General features: G+C 40.1%; 1 protein-coding gene across 7 annotated transcripts in view; it reads right to left on the minus strand.

Annotated features, from left to right (window-relative positions):
* The window catches only part of WDPCP (WD repeat containing planar cell polarity effector), a 148169-nt gene that overhangs the window by 26613 nt on the left and 106731 nt on the right, over positions 1–14825 (minus strand). For 5 of the 7 annotated variants that reach the window (XM_071424525.1, XM_071424498.1, XM_071424508.1 and 2 more), the window contains one exon: positions 12746–12848. The exons of the other annotated variants lie outside the window; for them this stretch is intronic. In XM_071424525.1, coding sequence (XP_071280626.1) covers positions 12746–12848 — 103 coding nt within the window. The remainder of the gene's footprint in view (positions 1–12745; positions 12849–14825) is intronic. 7 annotated transcript variants of the gene reach the window in all.

Genomic DNA, 14825 nt, shown 5'->3' on the forward strand with positions numbered 1-14825 from the left:
GGGAAGATCTTCTCCTGACTGATATCCTTCAATTATCTTCAAGAGTGGCAGGAATACCAGAGCATTTTTTCTTTTTAAAACCTCACAGAGGTAGTTTACACTATACACTGCCTCCTGCAACCACCAATACTTTCTTCCTGCCTATTTAAATAAACTGTGTCAGCAGGAGCAGCGACTGTGGGCACCGCTTGGGAAACTCAAAGCCCTGGAGGGAGCTGTGGGCAGTTCCTGGCATTGCTTGTGCTTCTGAAGGTAACCAAAAAGGAAAGTCCATGGAAAGCAATGCAAAAAACTGATGCCTCGATGTCAGGGAAGAAAAGTCACCATGGCTCCTGCTGGTGTCTCCTCACCACCCCATTTCGTTCCCTTTCTTGCTCCTCTTTTCATTGAAGTAGACAACAGGAGTTTGGAGATTAGCTTCTGTCTCAAACAGAGGCTCACCTCTTTAGGAAAAAAAAATTAATTTTAAGGGAAGGTAATTAACCTACATTGCATTCTCTGATATCTGTTAAATACAGCATTGCTTGTCAGCTACTCCTTTTATCATTTAAAGTGCATTTTGTATCCATGGAAAGCAATTAATGCACAATGGGAAAAATTTGCCCTTCCAAAGGCATCTTTCCACTTTCCTGCATTGCAGCTGTGATCTTTTTTCCTTTCTTATGTGCCACCACCAGTCCTTCTCACACAGATGTGCAACACCCAGAGATGTTTATCTCTACCTGGCTATTCCTGTACCCTTCCTTACAGCCTGAGCTCCCTCTGTCTTTTCTCTGGCTTCAGGTGGAAACCCTTCCTCATGTTTTCTGGCACATTTTTGGACTGGTTTAGGCTGCAGTTGGGAACTCAGCCCATTGCAGGGAGGATCCTGGCACCAGGATATTTTCTGAACTGTAAAGAGTTGCTTGAAGCAACACTCTATAAGAAAAGTGCTCAGGGTAAAGCAGGCTTACAGCTCTCTGCTGCTTTCAGGTCTATTTGACTGATGATTTTGCTTCAAAACCAGCAAAATTACCTTGGGGCTCACCTAAACCAGCTGAGGCAGAGTGCCATGTGAGCAGCTTGTGCCTGGCCCTTGAGGCTCTTCTTATACCTCCCCTGGGACCCCAATGGAGCAGGGGTACAAGCAGCCACAGTGGCCAGAGCTGGGGTTTTAAAAACTGCTTGCCTAGCTGGCTTTTCATCTGTTCCCTTTGTACCACAAACAAAAAGAAGAAGAACCTGATCTGAAACCACATGTGAAAATAATGATCTCTTCAATTTATATTTCTGAAGTCAAAATAGATGTGTTATACTTTCAAGCTCTCCCAACAGCACTGATATAAAGGTTTAATCACTGCTATTTAAAATAATACAAAGCAAAAGTGAGTTAGGATGCCAGTAAGCCAGAGCAGAGGAGACAGCTTTCTAGGCAAGCTGAGTGGCATAAGCAGTGGGAGAACATCCTCATGGCAGCTCTTAATATGAAAATGGTCAAGGATTACTTCATAGTCTTGCAATAGCAGATGGCTGGAGCCATTTAATCAGGCATCTTTTCTATTCCTAAAGCCTATAATTATCTGTTATAAGGACAACATCAAACTGGCACATGAGTTTTTCATTTCCCATTCCCAAATTGAAGGGGGGCATGGCTACCAAATTTTGGAAGGCTTTGCTCTCATAAAGAGACCTGCAACTGCCCGATTTGGGAAATTGTACCAGAGATGGTACCTGAGTATTCTTGTCCTGGCTAGGATTACCCTGGGCTGTGCAGTGCATGCTCAAGAATAACCACTCCTGTGCCATGGAGTTACTAGAAATCTGGAAGGAGGTAAAAGAAAAGCCAGCTTACTCAGATGCTTATCACAGCAGCATGGTGCTACTTGAGATTTAATCTATCAGTATAAAGAAAAACACCACCAAATTTAAGGCATGTTCAGAACCTGTTCCCTTTCCAAGCAGAAAAGGTGAAGGCAAAGCTGAATCCCAATGATCCTCTGGTACAACAGATTCCCTGGTCCTGGTGAAGGCCAAGCTGATTTAACCATTATGTTGAGCTGATAAAAATCTGATTAAAAGTGAAAACATTTGCATTTCCAAACATAAGGCAAAAAAGAGGTTATCCTACGAGTATAATTAATACATTCTGAATACTGCTACTGCAGAATATTTTATAGATTACTTTTCATTGAAAAATACTTTTCCCCCCTTTCACAAACCCTGACTTTTATTTTAAAGCTTTTAAAACTCCCATACAACCCAAACCTGCTTGCTACATTTTGGGAAGTGCCCAAAGCTTTGTTTAAAAACAATTTCAACTTCTTAATAATACACATTGTGTATTTTACTGTTTCTTCATCATGCATACCACTGAAAGACAAAAAAAAAGGGTACTATTTCTGACAAAAAAGCTCCTTTAAAACTAGTTTTAAAATTTTTTATTCTTCTCTTTGAAATGAGTGGACTTCAAGTTGTAATTTCTAATACAGTATTTTAAACAACTTGTGAAGGACTCATCTATCAGCACCAATATTGTCAGGCCTCAACTCACACAAGTAATTTAACATTTGCACTGGGCAAAGCAGTTTACCTCCTGCTGACTGCAAATTACTGATAATATTGACTGTTTCTTTTGCCCCAAAATAAGGTGAGATCAGTGTGTGCAGAAACTCTTCTCCTGGTTTTGTAAATATTACCCTTCTTTGACAACTGCAGCACCGGGAACCTGAGACACGCTGAATGAAATGCAAACAGACTTATCTGTTAGTAAATAATTTCAATTAGGTGATGGAAAAGCACCCGGAAATAAAATGTTTATTGCTTTCTTCAGCCTTTCCTTCCCCTCGGTTTCACACTGTGTTTGCCCCCAGTGGACAATGAGAAGCTTAGGATGGGGGTGGTATCCCTGCACACCCCAGCGCAGCCTTTGTGTACCATGGTTGTTGTCACACTGACACCTAATGGCAAACACGAACGAGAGGATTACAGCTGATTCCCCAGGGGTGTGCTTTCACCCCATGTGGCAAAAATTACAGAAAACAAGCGAGCTTAGGAAATGGACTTCACCTGGCTGTGTGGTCAGCCAGAGGGAGGTGACAGCGAGGAGCCCTGGCATGGGATGGTGCTGAAAGGATGGGCAGCCTGCCACAGAGACGTCACACAGTCCCCAAAGGAAAGCACAACCATCCAAGGCTAAAATGAGGACTCCAGAGTAATCCAGAGGGTTTGTGATGGCTGTACAGGTCTAATTACATCCAGTTCTTTACCTGCTGTCTTGGTTCTATCCCAACGAGTGGACAGCAAAACTTCCCCCACACATGGGAATAGGTTGGGGCAGTACAGTTGACAATAATACACGAAAATAAGGCACTGACTAAAACCTGTGCTTCCTTCATGACTGGTTGAGGAATGTTTCTGGCATGTTTTACTGTTAAAATTCTGTTTATTCTAACTCTCCCCTTACATATCTGAGGCAATGGCAGCACAGTGAGCAGGATGATCTGGGCTCACACTGCAGAAGAGAGTGCCCACACAGGCTCCATATTTGCCTTCATGAACCAAACATATTGCCCTTTGGTGGCAAAAAGCAAGGGCCTAAGTTAAGCACTTTGTAGCTCTTTTCTTTGGCCACAGTGCATCCTATGCAGTAAAACAAATAATTGTAGCCACCATCTTGCATCTGTTTGTTAAGAGTTTGTACTATTGAAGCAGAGGTGTGGTGAAAGTTAGTACTGAATTTGAAACAGGGTTTAGGACTGGGTTCCAAATCCTTCAGAGGGTGAGCTTATGTAAGGCTCTTGACGGTTCACCAGCACTTACCAAATAATGTAAAAACACATCCTGGGAATATTCTTCAAGGTGTCTGGGATGGCCCCAGAATTTGCTCTTCATCTGGTGCACTTTAGATGTATTTGGAGGTCGCCAGGGGGGATTTTAGCAGCAAAAACATTATGAAGAGAAAGGACTAAATTCAGCAGAGGTAACACAGGTTTCATTGAGCAAAAAATATGATCTAGTTGTTGTGAAACAATGTTAAAATCTTGAAAAAAAATAGAGAAGCCATGCTTAGGTTTTTAACACAAGACTACAGGAAAGAATATTGACTTCCACATTCCTTTACAGGGAAATTTTTAAAACTATCAGTTAAGTGGTTAATCCATGGAATCTAATTTATGTGAGAACCCTACCCCAACTTTTTACTGATGTTGTGGTGTCCCTGGGCTGGGAGGGCAGGAGGCAGAAATCAAGTGGCTGTTGCAGCTTTGATTATCATAAAGATGATGGCAGTGTGACTGCAGTAAATGACTAATTAAAGTGAACACCATACATGCTTATAAGCTATCATTAATGATATCTTTCCATCGTATTAAAATATTTTGCCATTTCATAATATCAACATTGCAGAGATAACCAACTGCCTCACAATCTGTTTTTAAGACTGAATTTATAGTTTGAAATCTAGTATGATTCAGGACTTTTAGTGTCTTGAATGCTGTGAAAAATATTATTGAATGGCAGGTATTATTCATGCATGAGTTGGGGAGCTGCAGAAGTTTCATGGCACTAAGATTTAAAGAAAAAGAAGTGTAAGTGCAGACTAACTGACAGGAAGGATATTTAAGGAAAAATACTTCAAATAGCTGAAATTAAATACAGAATGTATGTTTAGGAAAGAAAAAAGTCATTAATTCTACATGTACTTACTACCTTGTGCTAGGCACTGCAGATCACTTTTTCAGCAATGGTTTTTCTTAAAACACCTCTCTTCATTTCATCTTCTGGCCAAGTGTGACACTCCAGAAAGTGCAGGACTGAGAAGAGCAGTGGATGCAAAACTCACCCCTGGGCCCTGCTGAACTCTTCCCTATGCCTCTCACCAGCCATGTCCTGATTAGACCGTCCCACTCCTGAGATGGGACTTTAACAGGGAACTTGGTTTTGTTAGGCTGGAAGCACTCAACAAGAACCACCATCAGGTTATCAAACACCCTGACACCTGTGGTGGGAATTTTCCAGGGTTGAACTGTCAAGCAGTCTCTTGTGTAGGAGTCTTTGGAGGAAAACAGCCTCAACCTCTGTTTTTGCCGTCGGCAATTCCACAGTATTCCCACATAAGGACCTGTGGTGTGCCTGGGCAGTGAAGGAGGAGGAAATAAATAAATTGTCCTTCAATGTTCTTGATCTAACACCACATGTGCAAGGATTCTCATATTTACAAGAGTTTTTCCTTCTGAGCACAGGGACCTTCAGCTTCCTCCTGATGCTGACTGTGCTCTGCCTGATCACTACTTCTAAAACTCACCTGAACAGGGAATACTCAGAGATAATTCTTTGGTAGGTGACTCTAAAAAATCTTAACACCGAGAGACTCCAACCCAACATTAAATTGCCACCTTGCATCAGGCCACCATCGCAGCTCTTTTCCAATCGCTCTGCTGTCACGCAGCTGATGTGATGAATTACAGCCTGTCACATCACGTTACATTACACAGAGCAAACAGGACAAAACACATACCAACTGCCATGCAAATATGTGTTTGCCAATGCTCTATAGTGCACAGAAAGAAGCACAACCGGCAAGGTCCCCGTCAGAGAGAGAGAGGCTGAGGGATGGCTCCAGAGTGTGTGAGACAAACATGCCCCTGATACACTGTGAGCACACAGATCCACAGATCCCAGCCAGCTGCAGCAGTTATGAAAGCACCTCCTGCTTGTGATTACTTTTTTGTTCTTTCAGGAAACAAAACAAAGCAAAAAAGCAGCAGCAGCTTCTGTGATGTCATGAAGCAAAATACAAATACGTAATAATTCCTCTGTCTTGTGTTCAGATTCGGAGCTATTTTCATGACTGGCCAGATTTTGGCTGTGTATGTGTAAATACAACACCCACTTATGTACACACACACGTGCATACTATGAGATGTGTGAATATATATTACATATATATTATGTGGCTTTTAACTGCAGTCTTTCAGGCCACATGTGGGCCTTTTGAAGCTAATGGGAGATTTACCAGGGGCTTTTTCACAGAGCTGTAGGCAAGAGTGGAATCCAGAACATATGAATATTATACTATAATGATATAGTGTAAATCATCTAGTTTGACCTACAGTGAATTAGAGGCTATTAAATTTCATCCAGCTATCCTACACCAAGCCAGAAAAACATGTGTTTGACTAAGCATAAATTGTATTTGGCTAAGACCTATTTCCCAGAAAGGTATTCATTCAGTCTTCATGCAAAGACACTTTCCATGCATCCATTTCTTTGATAGTTTGTTTCAACAGTTATTTTAACTATGTGTGCTTTCTATTTAAATTTACTACAGTCTATGGACTGAAGTCAGTGATGAGAAGCCAAATTCCTACTTAAATTCCTAGCTACAAGGTCAACAGCTTGAGTACTGACTTGCTTCTCTTCACTTCAATGCCATGCCATGGGCATCCCTCTGAGATCTTTTATGCTAAACTATTCTTTACCGTGTTACATCCTCCCCCAAGGTGTAGCTCTGTGAATTCCTTTCACTTTTGAAACTTTCTTCTTGATCTGTTGCCACGGAAAATATGTTGTTTACTTGGTAATTAGTGTCATCCATTCACTGTTGTCTATGTGCATCAACTTGGCTGGAGGTTACAGGGATAAGATGGAATTATACTGAAGAGATCTGAGATGAGAGACCTCACATGCCTTGCAATTTCCTACTTGTTAGTAAAATAAAACCATATCAGGTACAGACAACTCCTTTCAATTTTCAGAATTTGGAAATACTGGAATTTTTTTTCTTGTTTGTCTTTTTATAAACCAGTCATAGTATGTGTCTTTTGGTACAAAAAATGGAAGTCCCTAAAACTGGCAAAAAAAAGTTAATCTATGACTTCTGGTAAGAGTTTTTCATAATCAATAGGGCATAATTTTACTGCTGGCAGACATTACAAAATAATCATTAAAATATGAAGGAGAAGGTGTCTTCATTTTGGGCATATAGTTGTGCTTTTTAAATCAGTTCTGTAGCGGGCAAGAATATGTCACTATAAAGAAGGGGAAAAAATGGAAGACCATGGTAATTCTAAAGCTTGACACAAAACTATAAATCTCTTTCAAGTGAAGATACACAGATCTTTTTGGAGACCTCTGCAGCTAAGCAAACCAACTAGCCTTTGATGTACTCATAATTATTAGGGGCTGAGGATTATGTCTTTAGGCAAAGCTGTCTAGCAGTGGGAAGGTATAGATCAAAACTGACATCATGACACAAGCAAGAGGAGAGGTGAGATGAGGTGGAGCCAAAAATAGTTTGGCATTACTGTAGACTTCAAGTAAAACAAATGACTCTACTTGAAAAGAACACAAGGAGGGGAGCAGTAAGAGCCTCTAACCCTCAAGAGAGTAAAATCCTCAGTACCAGCTGGAAATCTAAAAATAGGATGCAATGCCATGAGCGATGGCTGCTGCTCTCTTCTCTTGAAGCCACTCTACACCTTGGTCTTTCCAAACCAGGTCTTTGCAGATGGCAGCAGTCCTGGTCATACCACGCTCACCCATGAGATTGTTGCTTGCTAAAACCCCCTTCCAAAGCCCACTGAAGAAAGCAGAAATCCTTTCACTGTGCTTAGTGGACTCTGTGTCAAGTGCTGTGTGTGGCTTGATATGTTCAAGAGAGTGTATATATGAGCACAATTAAATAATTTCAAATTACTATGAATCTTCAAAGACACTCATCTTGGGTGGCACAAAATTAAAAAGGTGCTTGTGGAAACTAATTTCTTGCCATAGGTGAGCTGCCAATCATACTTAGAAAGCATTTTTCATTAAAAATGTTTTTCTGGCTCTCTAGGGAAAAAGTTACATTATTAGAAAAATAAAAGCAAAGAGTTTGATTCCAGAGGTTTTGATTGACTTAAACTGAAAACAGAAACAAATAAATAGGAGATCTAACACTTACACTGAAGGGGGCAGACTCCAAAAAACTGTAGTATGAATAGGTGTCCCCCGAGCCCTCCCAGATCACAGCTCACCTGTGTCTGGAACAATATATTTGAAGCATGAAGTAAAATGAAAGTCATTAAATAAAGGCCAAGATTCTCAGTTAACTTGAAACTTGATGGATGACAAGAGAAAGCTGCACGTGCCAAGGAAGAGCAGGAAATGAAGAAGGCTTTACCATCAGTGTCAGAGAGGGTATGTGAGGGTGAGGAACAATAGTACTTGAGAGATGAAAGGAGTCATTATGGATCAGAGGAGAAGGAAATGTTACCAACTAGGCTAATGCAAGGCCAGAGAAGGTTACAAACACACGGGGACAATTCTAAACATGGTCTTGAAATGCAAGCAGGCTCCCCAGGACTGTCAGGAAGAGGGGAAGATCTGAGTAAATGATAAGTGATTTGGAGGTAGTAGACTGTAATGCAAGACTAGACTGGTACCTCAGACAAAACACCATAGGATGTGTCATTATTAATTATCACAAAGAACATGTAAGCCATTCAATATAAAACACTACCACAGAACTAAGATAAAATTAATTAATTCTCCACTTAGGGTTCAAACTGGAGATGTTCCTTGCCAGTAAGGTGAAACATTTAGGGTCCCTACATTTTAAATGTCATTTTACAAACACTGTGGGAAATTAGACATCAGTCTCTGTGAGAACTGATAAGATTCCCTATCTTGCAAACAGTATGGAATACTTCCAGAAATATTTTAAAATTCTATTTTAAATGGAAAAACCTCAAGCGCTTTCATGAGACATTAGTGAACCACCAAAATCTTAGTCAGTTCTATCTAGCATTTCAGAACAATGCAATTATCTGAACATCAGTGTTTTTGTTAAGATACCTCTGTTAGAAATGTTGCCTAAACATTAGTTACTAATATTCTGAAATTCTAAGTAGAAATACAAGGTTTTCTAATTTGCCTTTCAACTATGCAGCAGTTATCTGTCTTGTCACAACATGAATCCCTTTTGGGTGAAAGCTGTTGATTTGAAGGTTAAAATCACCTTGCTAGGCCCTAATGTAATTTGTTGGAAGTTGGCCTTGGGAAACTTTCTGACACTGCCTACATATGCTCTTTGTTGGATATTCATTGAGCAATGATGTCTGAAGGGCTGAGCTCCTCACATCCATGATCATTATTAGCTATGGCATTTCTTAACAGGCTCTGCCATGTCAGTTCTTTGCAACTCAGGTTTTACATTAGCAACCCACACTTTACAGCACCAAACAGACTCACTCTCCCACCACAGAAAATACTGTTCCAGGAGAGTACATGCCAGGTTACGCTCATAAACAGAATTTATTAGTAACCTACATATATGCCAATATTGAATAAATTATTTATTCTTTCTTTTAATCAAGTGAAATGAGGTGCACAGCATACATTTTAGGCAAGGCTAAATGAGAACTCCCTGACCTCATTAAGGAACTTGTGGATCTACTACAGAAATAGTTCAACAGAAAATCTTTGGAAGAAGAAACCACAGAATCCATGGCCAGTGGTCTGCTGACCAAATAAGGGTGGGGAAAGAGAAGATACCTAATGCCATTTCTGAGATGTACAGTGCCATTACTTCAATCTTCTCATCCCTCAAGATGCATTTTCACAGGCTGTCAAACATAAAATCTTATGAGAATACTGATCCTCAGAAGATTTTAATCAGATGAACAAAAGATATGATTCTGCCAAAATCATAGTTCACCTAACACTTCATTTTGCTCAACAATATTCTCACCAAACTACTGTGCTCTGCAGGTCTACAGATGTTTTTACCAGGTACCCACAGACCTCCTTAGCTCCTCAGCTTTGAAGGTGGCCTCTTCAAAAGAGTGTCCAGCAAACTGCAATCACGTGATGATGAACTGAGAAGAGCCAAAATTCAGAAAACCTTAAAATAATCAGCCTATTTTTAGTTTTATCTTGACACAAATATTGGTATAACATATGTGAGGAATCCACGCTTATAGAACTCTGGATAACATCTATAAATTTTAATTATATTGTCATACTGCATTATTTGTAGGAGCTTGAAACTTTTCCTGGAACTCTGAGTTTGAAATACATTATGCTTGAAGTGAGCCCTGTACACAGAAATATCTTGACAAATTAAATATATCTGGGGCAAGATGGAGCACTCTCAAAGGCTTGGGAATCAGCCAGAAGCAATGACTCATCTTATTTTCAAGCAGTGCTGAGCTGAGGTTTGGGGATGGGCTAGCTCAGGAAATTTCATCAGATATTGACATATGACAATGGTTCACTTTATATATCTATATCTATATCTATATCTATATCTATATCTATATCTATATCTATATCTATAAAGAAATAAGCTGTAGATGTGTGCAGTATAAGCTCAATAGCACTGGTTGCACCTTGCTGCTTAGGTTACTGTCTCTTTGTAAAAGCCTGAAGTGGATGTTCAAGAAGTTTGGGGAGAAGTGTGACCATTGGTGAACTGAGTGGCTGCCAGCTCCATAGAGCAGGGACCAGCTGAAGAGGTCTGGGTTTGAGAAGAGGTCAAGGACACAGACTTGTTTGAAACTGCATTTCAAAACTTCTGGCTCTGGCATGGGCTTTTTCTCCCCCTCAAAGTATTAGAAAGATACAGCAATTTACATATAAAGCACTCATCATTTGTTTTCATTGGGTCCACGAAGTTCATACTTCATGTCAACTTTTTTGCCAACAACAGTTTATGAAATATAAACATCATTAGAAGGGACATTGCATTAAAGTATAACAAAACAAAACCTGTGGCTGAGATTTCACATGTTTAAGGTGAGATTGAATCTGCAGTGAAACAAACTCATGGGAGATTCCTGTTTATTTTCATACAAAATGAATTGGATGCAAATTCATTACTGTTTAGAGAATGAATCTCAGTGACAGTTTGTCCCTGGGGGCATTGAAAAGTACTTTAAATCATCCTGATAGTTAATTATTCAGCAAAAGTCTTTATCATATAAAATGACTTTAATAATTTATGCTAATGGGGCATTGCAGACGTAACTGTAGGACTGGTCTGGAGGAGGCGAAGACTTTGTGCCTGCACATTTACTGCTGAATTGTAGTTACATGTGTATGGCATTTGATAGGCAAGGAAGGCATCTGTGATCACCTCTGTTCTTTTCCCTACCCCTCTGCCTGCATGTGCATCTACAATGCTACAAAAGGCTCTCACTAAATTTATAAATAGCCCAACTTCAGAAATCTACTAATCATGGTAGCTTGCAAGGAATTAAATGAAGATACAGATTAGAGTTTAAATTTTCTGGATTAAGTGTCAAAGAATAGATAATGATCAGATGCAAGTCCTGGGTATCTCAGTTATACTTGGTGAAGCAAATAAGAACCTAAGAAGGAAGAGAAGAGAAGAGAAGAGAAGAGAAGAGAAGAGAAGAGAAGAGAAGAGAAGAGAAGAGAAGAGAAGAGAAGAGAAGAGAGAAGAGGAGATAACTGTACACTTTAAAGTGTCGATTAAGGGATGACCTAAACAGGTCAGGTTTTTTTCAAACTCTAGTTTGAACTCTAGTGGTGAAAGGGCTTGCCCAAAAGCCCAGTTATGGTGGAAAAATAGCTTTAAGTGACTTGAGCATGAAAACAAAAGACTCTGAAGAGTTCAGGAGAGGCACCACTTGATTCCTACTCTGCTAGAGAGGGAAGGATGTGCTACTGTATTGCAATAGCCTTGAAAGTAATGGATTTATACAATCTACAGAAACAGGCACATAAATGCATATATGAACTCTCTGCATTTCTAGGTACTGGAGTGGCATTCCCTTGTATGCTCTGGGTAAACAGGGTGATGTACAGTTCTAAAAGAATCCCATGTTACTCAAGATCCCATGATCTCAAAGGTTTTGTAACTGACTCACAAAAAAACCTTCCAAGCTTTAATCCTATTCTACTTCTTGGCATGGGATAAACACAAAAGCTCAGTGCTTTCGTCTAATGATGCAGTAGAATAAGCAAAAACAGAACTGTGCAAATTTTATACAAACGTTTTTAGGCTTTGTGGGTCTTCTTCCCTTTGCTTCCAGTGAAGGTCAGCTCCCTAGACAGAGACACCTTCTTGGTTCATGCTATAAGGCATGAAATCAGAACGGTCTCATGTGCTTGCATACATCTCTTCATGTCAATTCAGAAGAAACACAAGGAGAAAGTGAATGAGTTGTGAGCTCCTCTGCATGAAAAGTCATCTGTGTTTCAGCTGTTAATCTCACACTGCAACTTTAGCATTGCTATTCCTTATGGAATGGCAAGAATCCCACTGCATGCAAAGCTGCTGCTTTAAAGCCAGGATGTGAAGCTGTGCTCACATCAGTAAATGTTCCATTCGAGTGCTGCCAAAGTATCAATGCTGGATGTGGCTCCAGTGCACACCAGCAAATATTTAGAGGTGAGTCAAATTGCCATACCTGGCCTTAAATGTTGATATGAACAAAGATTTCCACATTCAGTCCTTTACCTTTTGCACTCAGTTCAGTTTGTATAGCCTGAACTTTTCTATATAGCCACAGCATAAATCTTTTTGCTTCATAGCTATCCTCACATGGGTACTGAAAGGCAAAGCTGTGTGATTTTTATAACCCTCCTTCTTTAGTTAGGAATAAAAATACTGTTCTTTAGTCACAAATGAAAATCTGGTCTCACTTTCAAAGAAAACAATGCAATCAAAACAATAACCCCTCTACAAATATAACAACATGTTCTACAGGACAAGTATTGATTAAAACAAAAGGGCTTTTTAGACACCATTAATTCTTACCAATTCCAGTAGTTATTGATTCTGCATCAATGTCATTAGCCTTTCTCTTTGCCACTTCAGCTAGTGCCAATTCACCCTTATCTAGAGCAAGGTAATGGATGTCCTTTGGAAATAAAGAAGAAAAAAGATTAATCTAAAATGAATCTCAAAGGAGCAACAAAAGGGATTTTGAAAGAAAGAGGTTTTTTTATTATTTAGATCACAAACACAGATGGAACTGATGAACCTACCATTACATTTTAATTCCCTCCAACGCAAATATATTTCCTTACTTGTGCTGTTGAATACAGCAATGAATAAAACACTGACCAATCAGGCACTGATAAAAGCAAAGCTATTGACTCAGTGTATGAAAGAAACCAATCTGTTGACTTTTAACATAACTTCTGTTGAATCAAAAGAACGTTGATAGGAGGTGGCTCTGTGTAAACCAGATCTGAAGGACTGGAACTCTCCTGGCTGACAGCCTCTATTTGGAGCATGCTAAATGCAGATGTGGTGCTTAGAGGCATGGGCTAGTGGTGGGCCTATTAGTAATGGGTTAACAGTTGGACTCAATGACCTTTGAGGCCTTTTCCAACCTTAATGATTTTATGATTTGAAGGTTTCCATCTTTTAAGGACAAATTTTTGTTGGAATGTTGTCATACACTCACTGTTGAAGGTTGTTACCCTCACTGTTCTGGGAGTAAGTGGGTGATGGTCCTCCCTGTGCTGATAGTGGAGGTAATAAGAACAACAGTGGCTGCTCAGTGGTTTTAACATCCACAGGGTTGGCATGATTCCTGAGTCACTCCTGAACAACAAGGGGCTTTCCAAAAATGTTGTCTAGCATGAATAGTTGCTAATACTCTGGATCTAGTCTTTTACCTAGAGTCAAAAACAGAGGGCTGCAGCAGGAGTGTTATCATTACACAGAATTATAGAAAGGCTTGGGTTGGAAGGGACCTTAGAGATCAACTTGTTCCAGCTCCCTGCCCTGAGCAGGGACAACCTGCCCTTCCACTAGGCCAGGTTGCTCCCAGCCCCATTCAACCTGGCCTTAAGCACTTCCATGGATGGGGCAGCCACAGCTTCTCTGGGTGACTTCTGTTCCAGGTCCTCACCACCCTCATAGGAAAGAATTTCTTCCAAATATCCAACCTATACCTGCCCTCTGCCAGTTTAAAGCCATTCCTCCTAGTCCCATCACTGGATGCCCTTATCAAAAGTCAAGGCTTTTCATTGCATATTAATATTTGAGGTGAAAACCACCTGTACTACATACAGCGCTCTTTGTGGGAGAATATATTCCTACAGACAAACTACACTCTCACTGCCCTTGGTTTTGGTCCTCAAAAAGTAAAAGTTTATTCTTGACCATTGATCAAGAGACAATTAATCCCCTTCTCATCTGGCATCACAGACACATGCTGCTTTGTGCATGAACTGTGACACAGAAAGTGAGAAAAATCCAAGAACTGTTGGCAAAGTTTTTTCCCCCACTACTTTGCTGAAGATGCCATTTGACATCCAAAGATTTAAGTTATTCCTTTGTTCTGCAAGCCATCTGCTTGCCGGAATTAAAAGGAGAAAGGAGTGTTTGCTGGAAATATTGACCTCTGCATGCCATAAAAGCAACTATGTTTTCCCTAATGTAGAAGATCTTGGGTGAAACCATTCTTTGGGATGTGAGTTTACTGCCACCTGCATCAATATGACAGAAACTCTTACAGGAAAAGTGACTTTACTGTAGAAAGACACGTTTAGATGAAAAAAGTGAGAGTAATAGTGTTAGGAGAAGGACATGCTGCTCTCAGTAACCCCTCATTTAACAACAAGAACAAGAACTTTAAAACAAAACTGAAAATCTTAGAGAAACTGAGATGATTATGCAGGAAAGCCTGGAACTGACTTGCAGGATCTGCAGAGTCTGCAGGAGAGAGCAGTGTCTTCTCATCACAAACACAGGTGTGACTAAAAAAATGTGCAAATGTCTTGGAGCAGAGTAATGGGTTATGAACTTGTGGTGAACTCTGTATTTCCTCTCTTTGTAGGTCTAACTTGGTTGTCAGGAGAAAAAGGCCTGAGCAGCAAGGTAT

Source organism: Agelaius tricolor, unplaced genomic scaffold (assembly GCF_023055355.1).
Source record: "Agelaius tricolor isolate 1412-34295 unplaced genomic scaffold, bAgeTri1.0.p SCAF_1, whole genome shotgun sequence".
Classification (NCBI taxonomy): Eukaryota; Metazoa; Chordata; class Aves; order Passeriformes; family Icteridae; genus Agelaius; species Agelaius tricolor.